Genomic DNA, 25428 nt, shown 5'->3' on the forward strand with positions numbered 1-25428 from the left:
GCCCCTAGCCCTGAGTTGAAGCCCCAGTACAGTGTGCGCGCGCGCGCACACACACACACACACACACACACAATGGCTGTTCTTTTGGAAATTTATCAGTAAGCCATGGTTTTTAACTTCTGTGAGAGCAAAGTTGGTTCCTTGCACCGTCCACTAGGAGAAAGGATTTCCCAGCACATTTCACAGTGGGGAAGACACAGTACTCTTTTTACCCACAGACACATGAAAACTAAGCCTTTCCTGGAAATAGCTGATACTCTGTTTGAAACTGTTTCTGACTTTTTTTTGTAGTTCCTAGCTTGAGGGCCATGTAAAATAAAAATGATAGGAAAGCTATTGTTTTTGGACTGGACTTGATTCCAGCACCAGAATAGAGTCACTTACTGTAAAGTTCAACTCAATCTAGGCTGCTTATCTGACTTTATAAAAAAAAAAAAAAAAAAACTCAGGATTTTTTTTTCCTGTTCTTTTTTAGGTCTGGGATGGGACTCAAACTTACTACCTTCCACTTTCACCCCCTGGCTAGTCCTCTACCAATGGAGCCACGCCTCCAACCCCCAGGATTCTTTATTTAAGGCCAGTTTTTGTTTTGTTTTTGCCAGTCCTGGGCCTTGAACTCAGGGCCTGAGCACTGTCCCTGGCTTCTTTTTGCTCAAGGCTAGCACTCTGCCACTTGAGCCACAGCGCCACTTCTGGCCATTTTCTATATATGTGGTGCTGAGGAATTGAACCCAGGGCTTCATGTATACCAGGCAAGCACTCTTGCCCCTAGGCCATATTCCCAGCCCCACTTCTAGCTTTTTTTGGTGGTTAATTGGATGCAAGACTCTCATGGAGGGCTGGTAATATGGCCTAGTGGCAAGAGTGCTTGCCTCCGACACATGAAGCTCTCGGTTCGATTCCCCAGCACCACATATATAGAAAACGGCCAGAAGTGGCGCTGTGGCTCAAGTGGCAGAGTGCTAGCCTTGAGCAAAAAAAAAAGAAGCCAGGGACAGTGCTCAGGCCCTGAGTCCAAGGCCCAGGACTGGCCAAAAAAAAAAAAAAAAGGGCTGGGGATATGGCCTAGTGGCAAAAGTGCTTTTGCCTCGTATACATGAGGCCCTGGGTTCAATTCCCCAGCACCACATATACAGAAAATGGCCAGAAGTGGCGCTGTGGCTCAAGTGGCAGAGTGCTAGCCTTGAGCAAGAAGAAGCCAGGGACAGTGCTCAGGCCCTGAGTCCAAACCCAGGACTGGCAAAAAAAAAAAAAAAAAAAAAGGACTCTCAGGGATTTTCCTGCCCAGGCTGGCTTCAAACCACAATCCTCAGATCTCAGCCTCCTGAGCAGCTAAGCTGACAGATGTGAGCCACCAGCGCCTGCCCAGCCATGTGTATGTAATTTTAATATATGTATGCAATGTGATATGATTAAATCAAGCCAATTAACATATTCATCACCCAAAAATGCTTTATTATTTGTGATCCCATGGCACAGCAAGGCTGGGATAATGTATTCCAATTACATCATAGGATTCAGATTCTGCTTGGGTGTTGTGACATTTTCAGGACAGAAAATAAATCTCCCCCGGGACAACAGAGTTGTGACAGTGACGGCTGGCAATTCGACATCTCCAAACCAGAATTCAATCACTCTCCTTGCTGTGCAGAATGTACATAGTAAAGAGGTTTCAGTTTAAAAACCAAGTGTTTTAGCTAGACTTGACCAAAAAGCTCAAGGACCAGCACCCCAGGCCCTATGTTCAAATCCCATGACCATCCAAAAAAATAAAGTTTGGGGCTGGGGATATGGCCTAGTGGCAAGAGTGCCTGCCTCATATACATGAGGCCCTGGGTTAGATTCCCCAGCACCACATATACAGAAAATGGCCAGAAGTGGCACTGTGGCTCAAGTGGCAGAGTGCTAGCCTTGAGCAAAAAGAAGCCAGGGACAGTGCTCAGGCTCTGAGTCCAAGCCCCAGGACTGGCAAAAATAAAAAAAAAAATAAAGTTTGATTTTTTTTTTAAATTGGGGCTGCTAGTTTTTCAAATCCCCAGATCCTTCCCAAATGTTCTTTGCAAGTAAACGACTTTGCCAAATGGTTTAGGTTCTGGCTTTCTGCCCCAAGTAAGTGAAGGGTCAGCCCTTCTTCTGATGTGAATCATGAGTTCCAGGGAGGGCGGAACAGGGCTGTGTGAGGTCAGGACATCTTCTTGGCTCCAGTCTTCTCTAGGTACAGACCTTGCCCCCATCTCCTTGTCCATGCTGTCCATGTCTGACTCTGGCTTTGGTTCTTAGCCAAGCCTGGTTGCAATTCTGTGTGCAGCTGCTTGCTTTTCCCAGAAGTGATGGCATTGTTGAACAGGTGGCTTTTGCTGTCTGATGACACGGCTTTTATCTGGACACAGTCAAGAGTCACTGTGTGGGGCCCACCAGAGAATCTGGGGACCTTTTCTACAATTACACTAAGCCAAGGGCCCTGGCTCTCACTTGTAGTACTAACTGCTCAGGAGGCTAAGATCTGAGGATAACAGTTCAAAGCTAGCCCAAGACATAAAAGTCCAAGAGACTCTTGGTCTCCAGTGAACTAGCAAACAGTGAGAAGTTAAGGCATAACTCAAGTGGCAGAGTGCCAGCCTCGAGCGAAAAAGGTAAGATAGAACCCTGGCCCTGAGCTCCAAGCCCCAGCACATTTTTTTTGCTTTCTTTTTTTTTCTTTATTGTCAAAGTGTGACACAGAGGGATTACAGATTCATATGAAAGGCAGTGAGCACATTTCTTGTTCTACGTGTTACCTCCTCCCTCATTTCCCCCCTCCCCCTTCCCCTCCACAGCACAATTTTTTTAAAAGAAAGAAAGGAAGGAACAAAAAACAAAACAATAAGGCTAAGCAAAATGAACTAGAGAAGGGAAAGAAAAATGAGGGAAGGTGTAACAAATACAAGAAATGTACTCACTACCTTGGCATGTAACTGTAACCCCTCTGTACATAACCTTGAAAATAAAATTTTTTAAAAAGAATACCCACTAGCCCTGGGAACAGCAAAGAGCTGAGGGTAGGTAGCTCTCCTGGACTCCTGAACTTCTCCTACTTGGATTTCCCTGGACCAAAAGGCTGAAGGCACTCAGCCCAACCTTGAAAGAACAAAGAGCAACGGCTCCCCCTAGTGGTGGGGAAAAGGAAGAATTACCTTTATTCTGGGTGTGGATGGGCCCTGGGCCCTGTCCCTTAGCTTTTTCACACAAGGCTGGCACTCTACCACTTGAGCCACAGCTCCACTTTGGCTTTTAGAAGATAAGAGTGTCTCTCAGACTTTCCTGCTCAATTTGGCTGAAAATAGAGATCCTCAGATCTCAGCCTCCTGAGTAACTAGGATTATACTTTTGCCACTACCAAGAAATGACTGTGCATGTGCGTACTTTTTTTTGCGCGCGCGTGCATGCACGCGTGTGTGTATATATGTGTGTGTCCTGGAGTGTGAACTCAGGGCCTGGGCACTGCTCCTGAGCTTTTTTGCTCAAGGCTAGCAATCTACCACTTGAGCCACAGTTCCACTTCAGGCTTTTTTTGTGTGTGCTTAGTTGGAGATAAGGTGAAGTTTTCCTGAGCAGGAGGGAGTCCATGAGGAAGGGTAGTCGGTAGGCCATGGGGACAACATGGAGTTATGAGAACAAACCATATTCCCTTCACTTAACCCAGAGTTCAAGCCCCAGACGGGCAATAAAGAAGGGTTGGGGACCAGAGTGTCACTGAGATGGTAGAGAACCTCCTTGTTTTAACAAGATCAAAAACATAAGTTCAAGCCACAGCACCAAAACAAAACAAACCTGTTGATTTTACAATTCACCAATGGCCTAGGGTCATCGTTTGGAATAAAGGCCTGTAGTCACACTCTTAACCACACTCTCTCCCTACCCTTACTCCTCAGTAAAACTATTTATTTGAATGGGGGAGGAGGAGGAGAAAGCATTGGGCATGCTCAATCCAGATGCTTGCTGCTTGGGGGGGAGGGAGGTCAGGATGCTCCCTCCATAAGAACCTGCTTCTGTGTTTGAGTAGGTGATCTCTCTCTCTCTCTCTCTCTCTCTCTCTCCTCCCACTCCTTCCCTCCCTCCCTCTCTAGCTCTCCTGAATGTTGTTCCTCAACTACTTCTACCCTTAGGCTGAGAAAGTATTATTTAATGTATACATTCTCTCTCTGCAGATATCACTTCTCAGATAAGCTCTATGAACTGCCCCTGACAAAGTGTTAAGACAGAAATCAGTGCCGAAAAAGAATCTATGCCAAAAGAATTGCAATGCAGGTGAAAAGTCTTGATGTGTGGACACATAGGTTGTTGACAAAGGTAATGGTAAGCAGAGGACAGAGGCTGAGACACACAGCCCAGGGTACAGAGGAACTGGGAACTCTAAGTGGGTGAAGAGTTGTGACACTCTGTGGGTGACAAGCCTTGCTAGGGACTGAGAGCCTCAGGCTATCGACACCCACTCCCCACCACCCATACACCTAGTCCCCCAAGGAGTTCCTGGTGTCCCTCTCCCCCCTAAAGTGCCCCAGGAAGGTTCTATCTCTTCCTCCCAGTGCTATATCTGGAAGCCCGGACAGTCACTAGGGAGACAAGACGATGACCAGCACCCCAAGACAGTAGAGGCACCCAAACGAGGGTGTAGGCCGCTGTCGGTCGCCACTCAGGTTCAAGCTGAGTGTGTGATCCCCGACCTTGCTTCAATTTCCTCCTGGAGGTCTATGAGGGGTGCCTAGGAGGCGGGCGCCGGATCTGAGTACGCGCTGCACCTCGTCTGGCCCTGCGATCTCCTACGACTCAGTTTCCCCTTCTGCGAGACATTCCTGGGGTGATGGAGAACAGCCGTGAGTTGGCCCCCTGGCTGGGAAGGGCGGACGCCAGCGAGCCGGGCTGGAGCTCCGGCGGCCCGGGGACCGCGCGGCGCTCCGGACCGCCCCCGGCCGAGAGCCGCAGCCCCCCGCCCGCCCCCCGCCCGCCCCCCCGGGTCGCGGGCGGCCAGTCCCGGCGGCGGCGGTGCATTGTGGGGCTTGTAGTGCGGGGCTGGGTGGGTGGGCGCGGCTGCGGCAGTCGCAGCGGGGCCATCTTCCGCGGACGGGCGGGCGGGCTCGGCCCGGGTCGTCCGCACCTGCGCCTCTCGCCCGCCCCGATGGCGCCGCGGACGCTGGGCCCCTTGGTGCTGGCGCTGGGAGGCGCCGCGGCCGTGCTGGGCTCCGTGCTCTTCATCCTCTGGAAAGCCTACTTCGGACCTGAGCGACGCTGGGGCCCGGACGAGGCGTGGTGGGGCGCGGAGTCCGCCAGCCTCCCGCAGTGGGACGAGTGGGAGGTGAGTGCGGCCCGGGCCGGCGGCGGCGACCGGCGGGACGGGGCCCGCACCGAGGGCCGGCCCGAGGGGCGTGCCGGCCGCCATGCCGGGCGGGGAGGGGGGCCCGGCTGCTTCGGCCCGGGGCGGGACGGCCAGGAAGTCCGAGAACCGGGAGACCGGCGTGTGACGGAGTGCGGGGACGCCGGCGGCGGGCCTCGGGCTCTCCGGGCCCGGAGGGCGTCGCCCGGGAGCGGCGTGAGGCCCGAGCTCGCCGGCCGGGCCCGGCGAGCGCATGCGCGGCTCGGCGGCGCTGCCCCGGGGCATGCCGGGAGGAGCCCTCCGTCCCCGCTGGGGCCCACCGCGCCTAGGCGGCCCTGCGGAACCTGGGGTCCGCGACGGGAGGGGTTGAGGCTTGACCCTCCCGGTCTCCACGCCGTGCCGTCCCGGCCGTGGGAGGGTGGAGAGCGGGATGCACGCGGGGAAGGCAAGCCTGCCTTTTCCGTGGCATGATTGACAGCCGCGGCCGCCTGACCTCTGACCCCGCAGCCCGAGGACGAGGAGGAGGAGGAGGAAGAGGAGGAGGAGGAGGACGGGGAGGGGGAGGAGGAAGAGGAGGACGACGACGAAGAAGATGAGGAGGAGGAGGAGGGAGAGCCTGCGCTGGAGGAGCTGGAGCAGCGCGAGGTGCTGGTGCTGGGGCTGGACGGCTGTGGGAAGAGCACGTTCCTGCGCATGCTGGCGGGGAAGCCGCCCCTGGAAGGGCACGTCCCCACCTGGGGCTTCAACTCCGTGCGGCTGCCCACCAGGAACTTCGAGGTGGACCTGCTAGAGAGTGAGCAGAACCTCCCTCCCCCCTTCTGTGGCCCCCTCACCACCAAGGGAAGCTGGCCAGAAGGCCTCCCAGGGGGGCATCCAAAATGTATTTTCCAAGCAAGACACGCCCCACTGTGCAGCCCCAGCTCCCGTCCCCTGGCATGGAGGGCCCCTTCCTGATCGGGGTCTCTGAAAAGGTCTCCTGCCTCTCAACTACTGAGGCTCACAGGCCTGACACCCACATAAACAGCTAAGCGTTCACAGGCCAAGCCCTGGACAGACATTACTGGTAAAATCCTCTCAGCAGCTGGGCCATCATGGCTCACGCCTGTCATCCTAGCTACTCAAGAGGCTGAGATCTGAGGATCATAGTTCAAAGCCAGCCAGGGTAGAAAAAAGTCCGTGAGACTCTTATCTCCAGTTAACCAGCAAAAAGTGTGAAGTGGAGCCATGGCTCAAGTGGTAGAGGGGAAAGCCTTGAGCATGAAAGCTAAGGGACAGTGCTCGGGCCCTGAATTCAAAGGCCATTATCAGCCCAAACATACACACACTCACACACACACAGTCTCCTCACCAACACTATGAAATAATTAGTTCTTTTTTTTTTCATTTTATTTTTTTAACATCCTTTTTAAAAAAAATTATTGTCAAACTGATGTACAGAGAGGTTACAGTTTCATACATTAGGCATTGGATACATTTCTTGTACTGTTTGTTACCTCCTAAGAATTAGTTCTTATCCTCATCCACATGAAGAGAAATTCACCCCCTAAGTCAGATCACTTGTCCAAGGTCACCTTGACAGAGGGGCTTGAGCTCACATTCTTTTTTTCTTTGCCAGTTCTGGGGCTTGAATTCAGGGCCTGAGCGCTGTCGCTGAACTTCTGCTCAAGGCTAGTGCTCTACCACTTGAGCCACAGCACCATTTACAACCTTTTCTGAGGAGTGTATTGGAGATGAGATTGTTACAGACTCACCTGCCCAGGCTGGCTTCAAACTACAATCCTCAGATCTCACCCTGCTGAGTAGCTAGGATGACAGGAGGGAGCCACCAGTGCCTAGCTGAGCTCACATTCTTTGATGTTTGTTTGTTTTGTTTTTGCCAGTCATGGGGCTTGAACTCAGGGCCTGAGCACAGTCCCTGGCTTCTTTTTGTTCAAGGCTATCACTCTACCACTTGAGCCACAGTGCCACTTCTGGCTTTTTCTGTATATGTGGTGCTGAGGAACCGAACCCAGGGCTACATGCATGCTAGGCAAGCACTCTACCACTAGGCTACATTCCCAGCCCCTGAACTCACATTTTTGCTTGGCTTATTTTGCTCAAGGCTGGCACTTGTCCAGTTGAGCTACAGCTCTACTTCCACCACTGCTGATTGCTGGTTTTTCTTCTGTCCTGTTCCTCTAGTCTGTAATGACATTAAGTGTCCGGGCTAGATTAAGGATTCCTCTGTACTTTCTACTGTTGCAATTTACCATAGAGCACCCTGTGTTCCCGACTAGGCCATGAGCAGCCTGGCAAAGACTAGTCTGGCCCTGATTGCTTATCTCCATGTAGACAAATGTGAGAGGTGGTTTTGTATGTGTGTGCTAGAAGTGAGGCTTGAACTCAGAGCCTCACATTTTTTGCTTAGCTTTTTCTGCCCAAGACAGAATTTTGCCCAGATTGGCTTCAAACTGGGATCCTCAGATCTCAGCCTCCTGAGTAGCTAGGAATGTAGGCATGAGCCACTAGTCCAGCCCTGTGAGAGCTCGTTGAGTGAAAGACAGTCTGGGGAGCCCTCTACCCTCAGTCCTAGGCTTCTTGGAATTTTAGAAGGTAAAGAAAGAAGTCAGTAGTTGCAGTACTCAGCCCGTGTCTCCATTTCAGTAGGGACATAGGACTTCCTGCTGACCACAGAATACAGACCAAGAATAGGTTCAGCCAGACACTGGTGGCTCACACCTGTGCTCCTAGCTACTCAGGAGTCAGATCTGAAGGTCAAGGTTTAAAGCCAGCCCAGGCCTGAGAAATCTGTGAGAGATTCTCATCTCCGATAAACTACCAGAAAAGCTGGAAGTTAAGCTGTGGCTCAAGTAAGGTAGAGTGCTAACCTTAAGCAAAAGAAGCTAAGGGACAGTGCCCAGGTCCTAAGTTCAGGACAATACCAAAAAGGAAGGAAGGAAGGGTGGATATGTGGGTTTAGCTAAATGTCATATAGTAGATAGAATCTGACTTTGAGGACCTATTTACCTGAGTGAGCTTAGTTTCCCTGGATCCTGACTCTTGCTGCCCTAGTGATATTTGCACATTGATATTCATTTGGGATTCTGGTCTTTCCACTAAGCTTTCTCTAGGTGGTTCTCTTGTGCCAGGGATCCAGGTGAAATGGGGACTCTATACTTAAAGCCCTGTCAGCCAGGCAGACACTATCCCTTCTTCAGCCCTGGGGGAAAGGGATGGGGATTTTTATGAGGTTCTGACAGGTAACAGACTAAACTCTGGGATCATGCAGTTTCCCAATCAAGTGCAAGGACTTTCTCCACATTGCCTCACTGGGGGCCCTTTGGGGATAATTGGTAAAGAAAACACCTTAACACCTTGGTGAGCCATCCCTTGCTGTGTGTGTATGTGTGTGTGTGTGTGTGTGTGTGTGTGTGTGTGTAAGTTCTGGAAGGTGAACTGCACGCCTCCCACTCTTGCTTGGCTTTTTCAATCAGGCTGGTGCTCTCCCGTATGAGCCACACCTTCACTTTCGGCTTTTTGCTGGTTAATTGGAGATAAGAATCTCATGGATTTATCTGACCCGCCTGAGTCCGAACCACAATGCTCAGAGCTCAGTCCCTGGAGTAGCTAGGGGTGACAGGTGTGAGCCCCTTGGTGTCCAGCCTTTCCTCATCTCTCTTTTTTTTTTTTTTTGGCCAGTCCTGGGCCTTGGACTCAGGGCCTGAGCACTGTCCCTGGCTTCTTTTTGCTCAAGGCTAGCACTCTGCCACTTGAGCCACAGCGCCACTTCTGGCCGTTTTCCACATATGTGGTGCTGGGGAATCGAACTGAGAGCTTCATGTGTAGGAGGCAAGCACTCTTGCCACTAGGCCATATTCCCAGCCCTCCTCATCTCTTATATCCAGTTTATGAGCTGGTTCTGTAAGCCTAAAATAGATTACATTGTCAATAATACAACAACCTCTTCATGGCTTTTCCTGATTCAACATCTATCCCCAATGTCAGCCAGAGGTATCTTTCAAAATCACATGTCAGGTCATGTCACGCTTGCTTCACATTCGCTGTGGGCTCACAGGTCCTGGCCAGTGCTCCCTGGCCAGTCCAGCCTTCATGTCTTGCCTTTATCCTCTCTTAGCTGACAGTGCCTCAGCCTCCAGGGCTGGCAACCTCTTCCTCAGAATGCTGACTGGGTTGTTGCTGTTTTTCTCTGTTTGCATGGCCTACTTTTCCTCTTCCAGATTCAGTTCTCATGCCGCCTCCTTGGGAAGACCTTACCAGACTGCCCAGCCTCAACCACTTACCTCTGTTGTCCCCCCTCCCCTCCCCTTCCCTCTCTCCTCTTCCAGTCCTGGGGCTTGAACGCAGGATTTAGGAACTGTCCCTGAGCTCCTTTTGCTCATGATTATCCTTCTACCACTTGAGCCACAGCGCCACTTCCAGCTTTTTTTCTGTGATTAATTGGAGATAAGTGTCACAGATCTTCCTCAAACTTTGATCCTCACATCTCAGCCTTCTGAGTAGCTGAGATTACAGGTGTGAACTATAGGCATCCGACTTACCTGTTCTCTTCTTTTACTCAAATGTGCTTCTGTGATTGCCTGGCCCATGCTGGTTAAGGAGTGAGGTTTCTTAAGAGCAGGCTGGGCCTACCTTGCTCACCTCTATCCCCAGCACCCAGTTCAGTGCTTGGTACTTGGTAGGCACTCAGTAAAATACTTGATGAGTGCCTGCTATGTACCAGGCATTGTGCTGAGGCTTTGGGGGTGGGGAGTGCAGTGCCTCTCAGAGCTGGGGTCCCCAAGTGTCAGAACCAGCGCACCGGGAAGAAAGGGAGGGCAGAGGAGAAGAGAAAGGCAACCTGTTTTGCTAGGGTTGAGTATAGCACTTCTCAGAGAGCAGGATGACAGGACTGTATGGGAGAAAGTGGAGCAGGCTAGCCATGGGCAGGGAGGGAAGGCCTGATTTTTTCTAGGCCGTTTTGGTTTGGTTTGGTTTGGTTTTCCTTTTGTGCTGGTACTAGGGCATGAACTCAGGACCTGGGTGCTATCCCTTAGCCTTTTCACTCAAGGTTGGTTCTTTGCCATTTGAGCCACACCTCCACTTTCAGCTTTTTTTTTTACTTTTTGTGCCTGTCCCAAAGCTTGAACTCCATACCAGGTACTGTCCCTAAGATTTTGTACTCAAGGCTAGCACCCTACCACTTGAGTCACAGCTCCACTTATGGCTTTTTGAGTAGCTAGAGATCAGAGTCTCACAGACTTTCCTGCCCAGGCCTGCTTTAAACTGTGATCCTCAAATCTCAGCCTCCTGAGTAGCTAGGATTATAGACGTGAGCCACTGACAACTGGGCCACTTTCAGTATTTTAGTGGTTCATTGGACATAAGAGTCTCATGGACTTTCCTGCTCTGGCTGACTTTGAACCGCGGTCCTCAGATCTAGGCTTCTGGTCACTGAACCAGAGGAAGCTGGAATTGGCCAGAGGCAAAGCATCCCAGGAGAGAACTGAGGAGTGCCATTAGCAGAGTACTACGTGTGTTATGCCAGTTCTATGAAGGACACACTCCGTGTGGCACCTCTGAAATTCTCTTGCAGCCTCCATGTTCAGTTGAGTTCAGAAGGGTGCTCCAAGATAATGGCATGTTCTAGTAAGAAACCCCATGGTCACAGCAAAAGCTAATGGTGAGCTAATCTAGGTCTGGTTGGCTTTGGAGCCAGTGGCACCTCAGGGAGAAGGGTGGGGCTGTGACAGCCAGGCCCCTGGGAGGCTCTGAGCTGGTCCCCTTGCCTCTCCTCAGTTGGTGGCAGCCAGAACCTGCGCTTCTACTGGAAGGAGTTTGTGAATGAGGTGGATGTGCTGGTGTTCATGGTGGATTCGGCCGATCGGCAGAGGCTGCCTTGGGCCCGGCAGGAGCTGCACAAGCTGCTGGACAAGGACCCCGACCTGCCCGTTGTGGTGGTGGCCAACAAGCAGGTGAGGACTGCGGGGCGCCTGCCTGGTAGGGAAGGGGACCCCGCTGGACTGAGGGAACACCCCAAATGGTCTGTCAGGACTTTTCCTGTTTTCCCTTTCTCTTAGCTGCCCTATCCCCTTCGTGCCAGAGGAAATGGAAGAAACAGTTACTAAGGAATAAGAATAGCTACTAAGCTTTCTGGTGGTTAATTGAAGAAAAAGAGTCCCATGGACTTTTCCTGCCCCAGCTGGCTTTGAACTAGGATCCTCAGAGATCCTCAGATATCAGCCTCCTGAGTAGCTAGGATGACAGGTGTGAGCCACTGGTGGCCAGCTTGCATTAAGTAGTTCTGCATGACATTCAGTCCAATAATAACCTAGCACTGGCATCCTGCCTGCCCAACTCAAAGCATCTTTTGTGTGAGAAAGCATGTGTGTGTGTGTGTGTGTGTGTGTGCTGGTCCTGGGGCTTGAACTCAGGGCTTGGGTGCTGTCCCTGAGCTTCTTTGGCTCAAGGGTAGCAAGCACTCTACCACTTGAGCCACAGCGCCACTTCAGGCTTTCTCTGAGTAGTTTATCGGAGATAAGAGTCTCACAGACTTTTCTGCCCAGCCTGGTTTTGAACCACAATTCTTAGATCGTAGTCTCCTGGGTAGCTAGGATCACAGGCATGAGCCACCAGCTCCTGGCTTAAAAGTATCTTTTAAGTTCCTTTTACACTCAGGCCCCGGGCCCTAATGTTCCCCCCAGTACCCAAGATGCAAAGGGGGCATTGTGTTGGGAAACACTGTGTGCTAATTGACTTCTTGTTCACCCCAGGACCTGGGTGAGGCCATGAGCGTGGCCGAGCTTCAGCAGGAGCTGGGCCTGCAGGACGTGGGCTTCCAGCGGGAAGTGTTCCTCTTGGCAGCCAGCATTGCCCCTGCAGGACCAGGCTTTGAAGAACCTGGCACCGTGCACATCTGGAAACTGCTCTTGGAGCTCCTCTCCTAGGCCTGAGCTGCCTGCTTGCCACCCAGCTTCGGGGTCCACTGCTTCCTGACTCTTCCTCACCAACCTGGGCCTGGGACACAAGTTAGAGAGCTTTTCCCCTCTCCCCTCACTCCCTCTCAAGAGCAAGGCCAAGCTGGACACCAGTGGCTCACGCCTGTCATCCTAGCTACTCAGGAGGCTGCAATCTGAGGATTGAGGTTTGAAGCCAGCCTGGGCAGGAAAGTCCAAGAGACTCCTCTCTCCAGTTAACTAGCAAAAAGCTGGACATGAAGCTGTGGTTCAAGTGGTAGAGCAAAAAAAAAAAGCTCATGGACAGCACCCACCAGCACAAGCAAAGCAAGAACCATCCAAAGGCATCGGTGAAGTGGCCATGGTCCCAAAGCAGGAGGTGGGGGAGGCACAGGTGAGAGCACCATGTCCATCTCACCCAGGCCCCAGGGAGGATCTGGCATTCCCTCGTTTGACCTACTCTGTGGGCTCAGGACTCCCCTCTGCCCTCCTCCCTCCAGGTGACTTCACGCACTTCTGCTGTGGACCACTAGGGGGCGCCTCGCTTGTCCCCTGGTCTGCTTTGCCCTCCATTGTCCTTCACCCCCACCCCTGCTTTGTCTCGCACTGCCTGTAGCTTTGTGCAGTCGTGGCCTCTGGCTCCGGAGTCGTTCTTTTTTTTTTTTTTACTTTTATTTTGGTACCAGCATTGGGGCTTGAACTCAGGGGCCTGGGCGCTGTCCCTTAGCTTTTTGCAGATGAATTGGAGATAGTCTCACACACTTTTCTGCTTGGGCTGGTTTCAAACTGTGATCCTCAGATCTCAGTCTCCTGAGTAGCTAGGATCACAGGTGTGACCCAGCAAGCACCAGCACTGGGTTGTTTCTAACTGCCACCGATGGAGATGTGAAGTGCTAGAAATAAGCCCAAAGACCTTAACGAGGAGCTTGCAAAACGCCTCCCTGCTTTTAAGACCCCTCGTGACTACAGAATAAGTGCAGTTCATCCACCAAACAAAAGTGAAGATGGCTTCTCCCCCTACCTCTACCCGATAGGAAGACAGACAGCTGCTCTAGTTCTGACAGTGCCCACGCTGCGTTTATCTGGGTCTGGGGAAGCAAAGAGCCCGAGTCCCAGGAGCCCATGTTAACTGAAGCTGGGGATCTTGAGCCTTAGAATTGCATTTTATTTATTTATTTATTTATGTATTTATCAAAGCGATTAGGCCAAAAGTCCAGGCTCTGTTTCTAGGTGCTTTAGTCACAGCCCCAGGTGACTGTCAAAGAAAATCTGAGGTCAACCACTGGGGTCAGTGGAGACAGAGCTGTAGTGCCTCCCTTCCCCTCTCCCTCCCACTGGCTTTTGAGACCATCTGGTATCATAATAGGTGACACCACTGGGCACTGGTGGCTTACACTTGTAATCCTAGATACTTAGGAGGCTGAGATCTGAGGATCGAGGTCCAAGAGTAAATTAACCCCCAGAAAACTAGAGGTGGAGCTGTGATTGAGAATGGTAGAGTGCTAGCCTTGAGCAAAAGAGCTCAGAGACAGCACCCTAGGCCCAGTTCCAGCTCCATGACCGACCATAAAAAATGGGTGATACCAATTTACAGGAAGTTAGATATCATGTGATCCTGCAAACAGAAGGAACCCAAACCCCATCTGTATAGGTGACAAGGACTTGGGAGAGGAGATGCAATCATGTGAATCCAGCCCCGAGTGGCCTTGGGCACGCTCTAGCCTTTGGGGACCACTTGTCCTCCCATGAAAGCAACCTTAGGCTAAATTCTAGTGTTCTCTAGTCCACGTTCCTCATTTCTGTGTGGTAGCCAGCCAGCTTAAGGATTGCTTTTGTGTTGATACTTCTTGGTGCAAGATCGAGCTTCCTGTTCATCAGGGGCTGCTGAATAATTACAAATGGACTACGGATTTTTTTTTTCACCCTTTGGCCAGTCCTGGGGCTTGAACTCGGGGACTGGGTACTGTCTCTGAGCTGCTTTTTGTTTGCTCAAGGCTAGCACTTTACCACTTGAGCCACAGCGCCACTTCCAGCTTTTTCTGTGTATGGTACTGAGGAATGGAACCCAGGGTTTCATGCATGCTGGGCAAACACTCTACCACTCAGCCCCCCTCCTTTTTTTTAAGGCGCTATCCCACTTGATTTGCTTTCTATGAGAATACATTGTGTGCCTTTGTTTCATTTGACGTTTACCCAGCATGCCTCAGTGCCATCACTACCAGAGAAAGGAGGCCCCAGAAGCCTGGGCTGGGAACACATTGCGATGGGGTTAACTGTTCTCTAGTTCCAATTCCCTTCCTATAATGAGGTAATTTTTCTTCATATTAAATATTTAAGGAATAACTTGGGTCCTCCTCCCCCAGAATTCATTTTGGTAAATACATTGTCAGAGGTAACTTGGGTTTTACAGTAGTCTTTGAACTGTGGCTGTAAACTTATATTGGCACTGGGTGAAAAATTTGTGTCTTGCTAGCTGCCAATGGCTCGTGCCTGTGATCCTAGCTACTCATGAGGCTGAGATCTGAGAATCATGGTTTGCAGCCAGCCCAGGCAGAAAAGGTGTGAGGGCTTCCCATCTCCAATGAACCCAACAAAGTGCTGGACTGGGGGCATGACTCAAGTGGCAGAACGCCAGCTGTAAACAAGCAAAGCTGATCAAGGGCCCAGAGCTCCAAGTTCAAGTCCTAGTACTCGCACCAAAATAAGATAATTCTTTTGTGTCTGTCCTGTGAACAGAAAATAACTTTGTGTCTGTTCACCTTGTCCAGTGATTGAAGCCAATAATGGAACCAGCATGATTGTTGAGGGACCCTTCCTAATTACAATCTGCCTTTGTGTGATTATTATCATAATGCTGTACATTTTTACAGTCCCCAATATGGGGAGATGGATTTGCAAAATAAAGTTTCCACTGTGTCTACTGGAGTTGTTTTTTCTTTTGTGTGTGTGTGTTTCATTTCTTTATTGTTAATGTACAGAAGAGTTTCATACGTAAGGCAGTGAGTACATTTCTTTTTTTTTTTTGGCCAGTCCTGGGGCTTGGACTCAGGGCCTGAGCACTGTCCCTGGCTTCTTTTTGCTCAAGGCTAGCACTCTGCCACTTGAGTCACAGTGCCACTTCTGGCCATTTTCTGTATATGTGGTGCTGGGGAATCGAGCCCAGGGCTTCATGTATATGAAGCAGGCACTCTTGCCACTAGGCCATATCCCCAGCCCCCAGTGAGTACATTTCTTATCCAACTCCTCCCTCATTTTTCCCCACACCTCCCTCCTGTATGTGTTTCTACATCAAGATCACTCAGATCTGGGTGCTGTGGGCCATTCCTGTAATTCTAGCTCTTCAGGAAGGTGAAATCTGAAGATCTGATGTGGGTCAGGCAGATAAATCCGAGACCCTTAATTGCCAATGAACCAGCAAAAAGCTGGAAAAGCTGTAGCTCAAATGGTAGAACACCAGCCTTGAGTGAAAAGGCTAAGGGACAGTAATGAGTTCAAGCCCCGGTATCAGCATATACACACAGAACAAGACCAGAACCTTAGATGCCAGTGGTAGGTATGCTGAGGGACCTCGGCTGGGGATGCCAGCGTGTCTACCAAGCAGTGCCAGCCTGTACTCCACTGCCCTAGCTCCTGCCACTAAACTGGATGGAAAAGTGGAGACAGACTATCACAATCTCCTGCCTACCTGGCCTATTACTATAAACAGGCTCATGCCTGTGATCCTAGTTCCTTGAGAGGCTGAGATCAGAGAATCACAGTTCAAAGCCAGCCTGGACAGGAAAGTCTGAGACTCCTCTCCAACAACCTACCAAAATAAAAAGCCAGAAATGTAGCTGTGGCTCAGGTGGCAGAATGCGCCTTAAGCAAAAGAAGTTCAAAGACAGTGCTCAGGTCTTGAGTTCAAGCCCCAGGATTGGTGCAATAAAAAGGGGGTTGGAAGCATGGCTCAAACAGTAGGCTGCCAGCAAATGAGCAAAAATAATCAGTGATTTTGAGTATTAGTCTAGGACAAAACAAAGTGAAAGTTGGGTACTGGTGGGTCACGCCAGTAATCCTAGCTACTCAAGAGGCTGAGATTTGAGGATCATGGTTCAAAGCCAACCTGGGTAGTAAAGTCCATAAGATTCTTATCTCCAATTAACCACCAGAAAACAAGTGAGCTGTGGCTCCAAGTGGTAGGGTGCTAGCCTTGAGCAAAAGAGCTCAGGGACAGCACCCAGGCCCTGAGTTCAAGCCCTGCAACTAGAAAAAAACAAAAAAAAAACAGGCTGGGTCCAGAAAGGTGCTTGGCCTGTCCTAGTGACGGATGTTGGGTTGCCTTCAAGTACTGAGGGGCAGCCCTTGTCTTAGCCCCAAGATACAGAAAGCTGAGGGCTAGTCTGACACCTGTGCAGCCAGTCTCTTTACCTCTAAGATGAAGGTACGTACAAGATCTCACAGAAAACGTACGCTTCCATCTGAGCCACACCTCCAGCCCTTTCTGGCATCAGTTATTTCTCCAACATTCATCTTATCCACACCTTCCCACATAGCCAGGATCAGTAGGACCAGTTTGGATCACTCAGCTTATTTCATGAGATGGGAGTCTCACTTTTTACTCAACTGGCCTTGAACCAAGATCCACCCAATCTCCAACCCCATACCTGTTCCTCTTCCTCCTTCTCAGGAGCAGGGGGGATTATGATTAAGTATTTGTAAGGATTTAAACTACTCATCCCACACCCTGCCTGCTATCCTGTTTCAAAACAAGACATCACAGAGCTGGGAATGTGGCTTAGAGGTAGAGTGCTTGCCTAGCATGCATGAAGCCCTGGGTTTGATTCCTCAGTACCACATAAGCAGAAAAAGCAGGAAGTGGCACTGTGGCTCAAGTGGTAGAGTGCTAGCCTTGAACACAAGGGAGAGTGCTCAGGCCCTGAGTTCAAGCCCCAGGACTGGCAAGAAACAAAAACTAGACATCACCTCACATGCTACCCTGACAGGGAGGCCTGGCCTGAGGAGGGCCAGCCAGGCTGTGCAGGACTCCTAGGTGGCAAATGAGAGTGGTGTGCTGGTAGCTCATGCCCCACAACTAACAACAACAAAAAAGGCCTCCAGCAGTCCAGGAGGAAGAGTTTGGGGACCTGGGGCTCAGTCCAAAACAAGGCCAACACAAGCAAGGAGGGCAAGGTGAGTAGCTGGCTCCTTCCCCTGAGTGGGAAGCAGAGCTGATCTGGGGTGAGACCAGAAAGATAAGGCAGGCTACCATACCCGGTTCAGACCTCCCAGCAAGCTTTGCGAGGAGAGCAAGTGGACATGCTATACAGTAAACCAATGCAGAAGAGCGATCAAGAGCAAGCAGGCTGCACCTACAAGAAGATGCAAGCCAAGGCAAGTACTGTGGGGCAGGACAGCCTTTGCTCTGGCAGGGTTGGTATTCTCTGTGGCAGCTCCAGGGTGTGGCTGGGAATGGTAAATCCAAAACCATCAGAGAAGCAAAATGTCCTTGGGTTTTATTATGTACAGATTATATTCAAAGGCAATCGCTGTGATCACACCAAGTTCAGGCTTTTCTGAGACCAGAGGACAGGGTGCACACATGTGTTACTCCTGCCTACGCCCCAGTAACCAGTCTCACCCGGAGCGCTCCACTCTGTGTCTTAAACCCTGACACTGGGTTCTTTGGTGTGTAAGGCCTCAGCCTAGGGCAGGTGTAAACCTGTCAATCAACTTCCATCTTCTTATCCTGCAGAGACTCGCTGAAGGCTTGCCATTCTGCTGGGTAAAATCGTTTGTAGACGTTGATCTTATTCCGAATCTGTTTGGGTGTATCTTGATAGTAATTCTTTTCATCCCGGGCCATAGCCTAGGAAAAAAGAGGGACCACCACTGAGGAGGGCTGGACAGGCAAAGGTTCAAGTCCTAGTTTGAGCTGAACCGAGTGAGCTACTTTCTAGCCCTGAAATCTGAATTCCTAGCCTCAACTCCTCCACCTCATGGTGTAAACAGAGCCCTTCTGCACTGATGCGCTGGAGACAATGTCCTCAGGGACCGGCAGGCCCAAGAAGCCAGGGTGCTGGGTAGGAAGTTGGGCTAGCCAAGGAACTCATGCTTCATCATACCTTCAACTCAGGGACTCATGCTTTCACTTGGCTTTTTCACTCAAGGCTAGTGGTTCTGGTACTTGAGCCATTTGAACTCTGCTTCTAGCTTTCTGGTCACTAATAGAAAATAAGAGTTTCATAGACCTTTTTTGCTAAGGTTAACATTGAACCTAGATCCTCAGCCTTCTGATTAGCTAGGATTACTGAAGTGAACAACCAGGGCCCAGCTAGTAATTTTCAATTAAAAATAATAATAATAAAGCTGGGCACTGGTATCTCACCCTATAATTCTACTCAGGAGGCTAGATCTGAGGATCACAGTTCAAAGAGTGGCAGGAAAGTCCCTGAGACTCCTATCTCCAATTAGCCACCAAAAAGGAGTGGAGCTGTGTGGCTCAAGTGATAAGAGTACTAGTCCAGCAAAAAGGCTTAGGGACAGTACCTAAATTTTGAGTTCAAGTACTTAAAATAGCAATGAGTTCAAGGAAGGAAGGGAGGTGTGACTTTCCTGTCCAGGCTAGCTTTGAACCATGATCCTTAGATCTCAGCCTCCTGGGTAGCTAGGATTATAGGCATGACCTATTGGTGTCTAGCTTTAGTTCAAGTTCTTTCAGGAAGGGGAAACTGGGGGAAAGCAGAGGAAGGGGTAACATTGTCCAAGAATTATACTCATTACCTGACTTATGGAATATAACCCCTCTCTGTACATCACCTTAATAGTAACAATAAAATTGTATTAAAAATAAATAAAAACACGAAGGACAATTGTCTCTTTGAGTGCTGGGAGCCCCAGGCCACTCTCTCTGTCCACACTAGCTGCCTGTCAATGGTCCCAGGCCCCATTCCTCCAAGTCTTCCTCTGCCTTTCTTTTTTTTTTTTTTTTTAATTTTATTAATTGAACACAAATATTTTTGACAAGGTGTTGTGCAAAAAGAGTACAGTTACACATAGTAGGGCAGTGTGTACATTTCTTGTGATATCTTACGCCCTGTTTTTCTATCCCTTCTCTAGGTCAGGTAGACATATATGCAAAATACAATGTATCAAGAACATATACAGTAGCCACGTGGCCATGCCCAAGAAAATTCGTCTAGGGCTTTAAATGTAATGTCGATATTAGACAATATGTCGACAGTAGTCTTATATGAACGTACATACATAGCTTTTGAGCTATTGTATTCCACTGAGAGGCCAATTTTTGACCTTTATATGTTGAGTAATTGTTTGGTTTTAGTTACATACTGTTGGGTCGCTGCCCCAATCCTGTGGGGAATACTATTTGACAAGCAGTTTTTGGTTTCACAGACTTGGTCTCTACTGTCTCTCCGTCTCCCTTTCTTAACAGTCATATATCAGGGAGATCATGCCCCTTTGTTTTCTGTGTTCTAGGTTTGTCTCGCTCAACATTATTTGTTCAAGTTCTGACGATTTCCCTGCGAATAACAATATTTCACCATTCCTAATCGCTATGTAGTATTCGATTGTGTATAGGTACCATATTTTTTGGATCCATTCATCTGTGGAGGGGCATCTGGGTTGCTTCCATATTTTGGCTATTGTGAATTGTGCCGCAATAAACATGGAAGTACAAATGTCTTTTTGATATCTTGGGACTTGCTGTTTAGGATAGATGCCTAGGAGTGGTATGGCTGGGTCATAGGGTAGGACTATACTGAGCTTTTTGAGAAACCTCCATACTGTTCTCCAAAGTGGTTGTACTAATTTGCACTCCCACCAACAATGGAGAAGGGTTCCTCTTTCCCCGCACCCCTTCTAGCATTTGTTGTTGCCTGAGTTCAGAGTATTTCCTCTGCCTTTCTACTCAGCCTCCAGCAAGCAGACCAGGCCAGAGCAGTCCCATGCGCCTTCCTCCCGTCCCACCGAGCTGCTCACCTTGTAGTCTTCCCCATGGTTCTCCACCATGTAGTGGACATAGTCAATGAGGTCCCGAGACAGCGTGTTTCCTTTCTTTTCTGGGAGGTTGGCTTCTGCCTCCAGTTCTGAGGCAAGAGGAGAGCAGGAGAAGGAGTGAGGCGTTGCTTTCTATACTATCTGAGCCATACAACATCCTTCATTCGATCCCATGCCACACCAACCCATTGCTAAGTTCACTGTTGGAGCGTTCCTCTTCAGCCCTAAGACCCAGTCTCCCTCCCAAGATTCAATCTTCCCTTTAAGTGTGCCAACTCTTGACAAGGAAATCACTTTCTCCAGGCCTCAGAGGGTTTAAAAGGAAGACTTCTAAGCCACCCAGATGCTGGGGGCTCAGGCTTGTTATCTTAGCTACTCAGGAGACTGAGATCTAAGAGTCACGGTTCAAAGTCAGCACCATCAGGAATCGTCCATGAGACTCTTATATCTACTGAACCACCAAAAAGTTGCAAGTAGAGCTGTGGCTCATGTGGTAGAGTGCTAGCCACGAGCACAAAGGTCAGGGAGAAAGCCCAGGCCCTGTGACTCAAGCCCCAGGATCAAAACTACATAAATACATCAATCACTTCATATTTACTGTTTTCTATCTTCCCAGGGACCTGGCTCCATCCTCCCTGAATATCTCTGAGCTTAGCTCACACTTATGTTTAGTCAGTAATAGCCTGAAAAGGTCTCAGCCAAGAACACAATCCTGACTATGATCCCTGAACCAGCTCACTTCTCCTTGAACCTTCTCATTACAGCTATAAAATGAGGACATTGAAGACCCTTCCAGGACAGCTGGGATATAAGAGGGAGGAATATAGGCCACACCCACCATTTAGCACGTAGGGCTTCCGCACAATGTCTTTGGGCCCCTCCTTTCCATCCACCTCCATGAGCTTCACCTGCAGAGAGCAAAGCCTGTGAGTGTGGCAAAGGACAAAGGACCTTTGACCAGGGAAGGATCCGCCTGTCCCATCGTAACTATATTATATACAGTACAACTATACTATATATCTTATAACTATAGTATGTATATTATATAACTATATTATACCAAGAATTCTTACCTTTTGGTCAGGTGGAACTAGGTAACAGGGAAAATGTGGCCCTGATGGCTTCCACACAATATTCACAGTTGTGCAAAGAAAATATAGCAAGTAATTCACTTCTCCAGTGATCATATACAAAATTCATATATAAGCAGGGAGCCAGTGGCTCACGACTATCATCCTAGTTACTCAGAAGGCTTGAGATCTGAAGATTGTGGTTCAAAGTCAGCCTAAGTCCATGAGACTCTTATCTCCAATTAACCACCATAAGCCTTGAAGTGGAAGTATGGCTCAAGTGGTAGAGCACCACCCCTGGGTGAAAAAGCTAAGGGACAGTGCCTAGGCCCTGAGTTCAAGCCCCAGTACCAGCAAAAACAAATAAAGCTTATACAGCCATTGGCAGGTACAGGGGTTTGGACTCAGGGAGTAACACTTTTCCCCTTCCTCACTCCCTTGTGTTAAGTGGGTGAAACTATCTGCATTGGAAAAGTACTTTACACTTTAAACTGAGGAAGAGACATCAAGAGTCTTCTCTATGAGGAGCACCTAGAATCCTACTGCTAACCTCTACCTTTCCACTTGTTTATGAAACTGTGCCCTGGCCAGAAGCTTATGGCTCATGCTTGCCCTAATGACTTAGGAGGCTAAGAATCATTTTCCTCTGGTATAAAAATGCACAAAGAGAAAATTGCCTAGAGATAAATCATTGAGGAAGCCCCTGCATCAGGTGAACTATTACCTGTCACATCCTACACCCTGGGAATTTAACTATCAAACTCAAGGAGATGGCTAGTCATCAAGGAACTTATGTTGGGGTGGGAAGAGGCATAGACAAAAAGCAGATATGCAAATAAGTAACCTACCAGCATGAACTTAACAGCTACGAATTAAAAAGCAGGGAAGAGGTAATGGAGTACTGTTTTTGATAGCTAGATGAGACGATCCAGAAAAAAAGATTTACTGGGGAGAAGCAGGAGTCAGGGAAGCTTCAGATTCACAATGAATAGGAAACAACAGTACAGATCTCAAACTGAGTCTAGGGCAGAAAAACATCAATGAAAGATATCACTAAGATGCCAAGGTATGAGGAAAAAGCATTCTTTTCTGTCAAATTTAAAGTGTATTTGGTATTGTCTATTGGTATTTCCTGAAATGACTTCAATTGTAACTATCATCTGTACTGCTGGTTACCGGGTAGCCATGTTTAGAGACATTTTTGTGTTGAAGAAGTTAAAGTAATAAACTGTAATTGTTAAATGAGGGGGGGAAGCAAGCTTTTGACAGGAATTAAAGAATGGCCCCTTTCTAACCTTGGTAACAATTGGACTGTGAATCTAACTCGTTGACAAGGAAGAGGGACAGTTTGGATAGTGATCAAAGCCTAGGAAACTGGGCTGGGAAAGTGGCTTAGTGGTAGAGTGTCTGCCTAGCATGCTTCAATGAAGCCCTGCGTTCCATTCCTCAGTACCACATAAATAGAAAAAGCCAGAAAAAAGTGGCACTGTGTCTCAAGAAGTAGAGTGCTAACCTTGAGCAAAAGAAGCTCGGGGACAGTGCCCAGGCCCTGAGTTCAAGACCCAGGACAGGAAACTGCCCTGCACGGTGTGCCTGCCTAGCTCCGGGTAGAGTAATGACATTGCACCCTTTGTGCAAAAGTAAACTGCCTTGCCCAAATCTCCTATGCCTTTGGTGTGTCCACTCATTTCTGACACCGAAAGGTCAAGCATTTCTAACAAAGGGACTCAAAGAAACCAGTTTCAGAGGGAAAACACAGTGGAGGAATGGAGAGACCCCAGACGCATTGGAGACGCACTGGGTTCAAATGCGTGCTGGGGGAGGTGAGGAAGGCTGTCTAGAGGGCCCGATCACAAGTCAGTGAAGGTAGTCGCAAACCTGCCGGAGGGAGGGGAAGGGAAAGAGGAAGGGAGGGAGTTAGGAAGGGAGGGAGTTAGGAAGGAAGGCAGCAAGCAAGAATGGATCAAGGTTTGAAACCCAGCCACGTACAGGAGGAAAGGCAACGTGTCAGTACCTTTCTCTTACGGAGGGGAACAGCCTTGTTGGGGTCCATGGCCAGCCCCATCTCTGCCAGGTTCTGCCGCACCGATTTGTTGTGGTCCCAGGCATGTCGGATATGGGAGCTACCAGCAAATTAGAGAGATCGAGGCTTGTCCGCCCCCAGCGGGCCGCCCGGGCCGAGGCCTCCTCAGGCCTCTGGAACACCCCGACGCCACCCCCTGCGCGCCCGGCCTCCCTAACACCGGGCCTCTGCCCCCCCCCCCCCCCGGCACCCCGAACGCCGGCCTCCTCACCACTCGATGCGCGGCGCCGCCTTCCGCCGAGCATTGCGGTTCAGACGCTTGCGGTTAACGTTGTAACCGAACTTCTGCCTCCGGGTCTTGCCCTTGGCCTTGGGCATCGCGTGAAACACAGTACCAGCGGCCTCAACACGCGCACTTCACTCACCGAACCGCGTGGTTAAGCGGACTTCTTCCGGCGGGTGGGCGCCAGGCTCTGCAAGGCTTTTTGGGAAACGTAGTCCTTCCCGTAGGACTTTCCGCGCTGAGTACTACCACTCCCAGGATGCAACGGGAACCCACGCCTGCGTACTCTGCTGTTTGTGGAGGGGGGCGTTTCCTCCCGCCCCTTTCGTGACCTCATCAGGAGGCGGAGCGTGGCGTCCCGGTATTCTCCGATTTGGTTCTCTCGGAAAATGGCAACTCCAGGCCCTGCGACTCCGGAGACGCCCTTTGAACCATCGCAGACCCCAGTCATCGAGGGCTTTAAACCCACTGCCCACTACCAGAAAGAAGAAAGCTTCAAGGAGAAATTCATCCGCAAGACCCGTGAGAACCCAATGGTGCCCATAGGTAAGTGCGTGCTGTGGGAACCTTAGACCGGGAGCGGCCGCGAGGTCGGCGGGGAATGAAATAGGGGCGGACCGGGAAGAGGGGCGGGAAGACCAGAGGTGTATGAAGGGGCGGGCGGTGAGGGATGAGCCAGACAGAAACGGAAGTGGCGCCGTTTAAGGGGCGGACTTAGGGCAGATCCGGAAAGACACCGCCTTCCGCTGACCCGCCGCAGTTCCCCGGCCGCTGTCAAAGGGCCGGCCGGGCCGGCCAACCCGGCCTGTTGCTCCCTGCCTTGTTGTCCCCTCCCCAGGATGCCTGGGCACCGTGGCCGCCCTCTGCTACGGCCTCTACTCCTTCCACCGGGGCCAGACCCGCCGCTCCCAGCTCATGATGCGCACCCGGATCGCCGCCCAGGGCTTCACGATCGTGGCCCTGTTGTTGGGTTTAGCCGCGTCCTCTATGAAATCTCGGGCCTGAACTCACGGCCGAGCTTTGAAAGCTCTGCGGAGGTGATTCCAAAATCCAGGAGCCAACCACTAGCCCTGACGAGACATCAAGCAGCACTCTATGTCGCCGTGGAAAGACGTGACCGATTGTTGTAACCGATAGATTTCCCTCTCAGAAATCCTAGGTTTGGTTTAGTTTGGGTGTGCCAAACTTGGATTTGTGCCACATCCCCTCTACTCCATACTGAATAAACTCTAATCTGCATATAATTTGGTGAATTCATTCTCGACAAACTCTAAATAGGTGGCCTTTACAAGTCTAGTAGCCAGCTTTTCTGTGTCACCTGGGGCACTGGGTTCAAGTAGAGAGTCCCAGATGCCCCTTCTAGTTCAGTGGTCGCAGAGTGGTGCTATTTGGGGAGAAAGAGGAGATCTATCATATCAGCAGCTTTTAAATTTCCAGTAGTCTTCACAGGAGTCTGCCACAGCTGTGTCAGAACAAGAGTGTTCTGCACCGTCTCTTCACACTGCTCCAAACCTGACAGCCAGTAGGGTGGCACTGATCTAGACTATCCCACATTTTGTTATTTTGTTCCAGTACTGGGACTTGAACTCAGGGCCTAGGTGCTGTCCTTTAAGCTTCTTTGCTCAAGCCTGGTGCTCTACCCCTTGAGCCATACCTCCACTTCCAGCATTTTCCTTGTTAATGGTGATTTTAAAACAACAACACCACCAACAAAAAGTCCAGGCTGGCTTTGAGCCATGATCCTCAGATGTCAGCTCTTGAATAGCTAGGATTGC

At 50.0% G+C, this 25428-nt stretch overlaps 3 protein-coding genes and 1 long non-coding RNA gene across 4 annotated transcripts; 2 read left to right on the plus strand and 2 right to left on the minus strand.

Moving 5' to 3' along the window:
- Nucleotides 1–629: 629 nt before the first annotated feature.
- Nucleotides 630–7154, minus strand: LOC125342189. The gene is made up of 3 exons (XR_007209160.1): nt 7058–7154; nt 3297–3303; nt 630–689 (listed from the first exon to the last, which is right to left on the minus strand). It is a non-coding gene; the product is annotated as an uncharacterized LOC125342189 (long non-coding RNA).
- Arl10 (ADP ribosylation factor like GTPase 10) lies at nt 5120–12470 on the plus strand. Its single transcript, XM_048334332.1, has 4 exons — nt 5120–5332; nt 5927–6143; nt 11126–11301; nt 12100–12470. The coding sequence occupies exons 1-4, from the start codon at nt 5156–5158 to the stop codon at nt 12271–12273; spliced, it is 744 nt and encodes a 247-aa protein (XP_048190289.1). The 5' UTR covers nt 5120–5155; the 3' UTR covers nt 12274–12470.
- A 5283-nt stretch (nt 12471–17753) lies between these two features.
- Nop16 (NOP16 nucleolar protein) lies at nt 17754–23823 on the minus strand. The gene is made up of 5 exons (XM_048334330.1): nt 23642–23823; nt 23362–23470; nt 21116–21185; nt 20260–20366; nt 17754–18127 (listed from the first exon to the last, which is right to left on the minus strand). Exons 1-5 carry the CDS (start codon nt 23746–23748, stop codon nt 17984–17986), a joined length of 537 nt encoding a protein of 178 aa, XP_048190287.1. The 5' UTR covers nt 23749–23823; the 3' UTR covers nt 17754–17983.
- A 159-nt stretch (nt 23824–23982) lies between these two features.
- On the plus strand, nt 23983–24893 carry Higd2a (HIG1 hypoxia inducible domain family member 2A). Its single transcript, XM_048334331.1, has 2 exons — nt 23983–24199; nt 24492–24893. The coding sequence occupies exons 1-2, from the start codon at nt 24043–24045 to the stop codon at nt 24656–24658; spliced, it is 324 nt and encodes a 107-aa protein (XP_048190288.1). The 5' UTR covers nt 23983–24042; the 3' UTR covers nt 24659–24893.
- The last annotated feature ends 535 nt before the right edge of the window (nt 24894–25428 follow it).

This window comes from Perognathus longimembris, chromosome 25 (assembly GCF_023159225.1).
Source record: "Perognathus longimembris pacificus isolate PPM17 chromosome 25, ASM2315922v1, whole genome shotgun sequence".
Taxonomy (NCBI): domain Eukaryota; kingdom Metazoa; phylum Chordata; class Mammalia; order Rodentia; family Heteromyidae; genus Perognathus; species Perognathus longimembris.

Excerpts from the sequence above, each read along its gene's own strand:
- Arl10 (XM_048334332.1), top strand. The coding sequence starts at position 5,156 with ATGGCGCCGCGGACGCTGGGCCCCTTGGTGCTGGCGCTGGGAGGCGCC. Across the intron at positions 6,144-11,125 it reads CGAGGTGGACCTGCTAGAGA|TTGGTGGCAGCCAGAACCTG; the intron begins GTGAGCAGAACC and ends GCCTCTCCTCAG. Across the intron at positions 11,302-12,099 it reads TGGTGGTGGCCAACAAGCAG|GACCTGGGTGAGGCCATGAG; the intron begins GTGAGGACTGCG and ends TGTTCACCCCAG.
- Higd2a (XM_048334331.1), top strand. The coding sequence starts at position 24,043 with ATGGCAACTCCAGGCCCTGCGACTCCGGAGACGCCCTTTGAACCATCG. Across the intron at positions 24,200-24,491 it reads GAACCCAATGGTGCCCATAG|GATGCCTGGGCACCGTGGCC; the intron begins GTAAGTGCGTGC and ends TCCCCTCCCCAG.
- Nop16 (XM_048334330.1), bottom strand. The coding sequence starts at position 23,748 with ATGCCCAAGGCCAAGGGCAAGACCCGGAGGCAGAAGTTCGGTTACAAC. Across the intron at positions 21,186-23,361 it reads TTCCCCTCCGTAAGAGAAAG|GTGAAGCTCATGGAGGTGGA; the intron begins GTACTGACACGT and ends TGCTCTCTGCAG. Across the intron at positions 18,128-20,259 it reads ACCATGGGGAAGACTACAAG|GCTATGGCCCGGGATGAAAA; the intron begins GTGAGCAGCTCG and ends CTTTTTTCCTAG.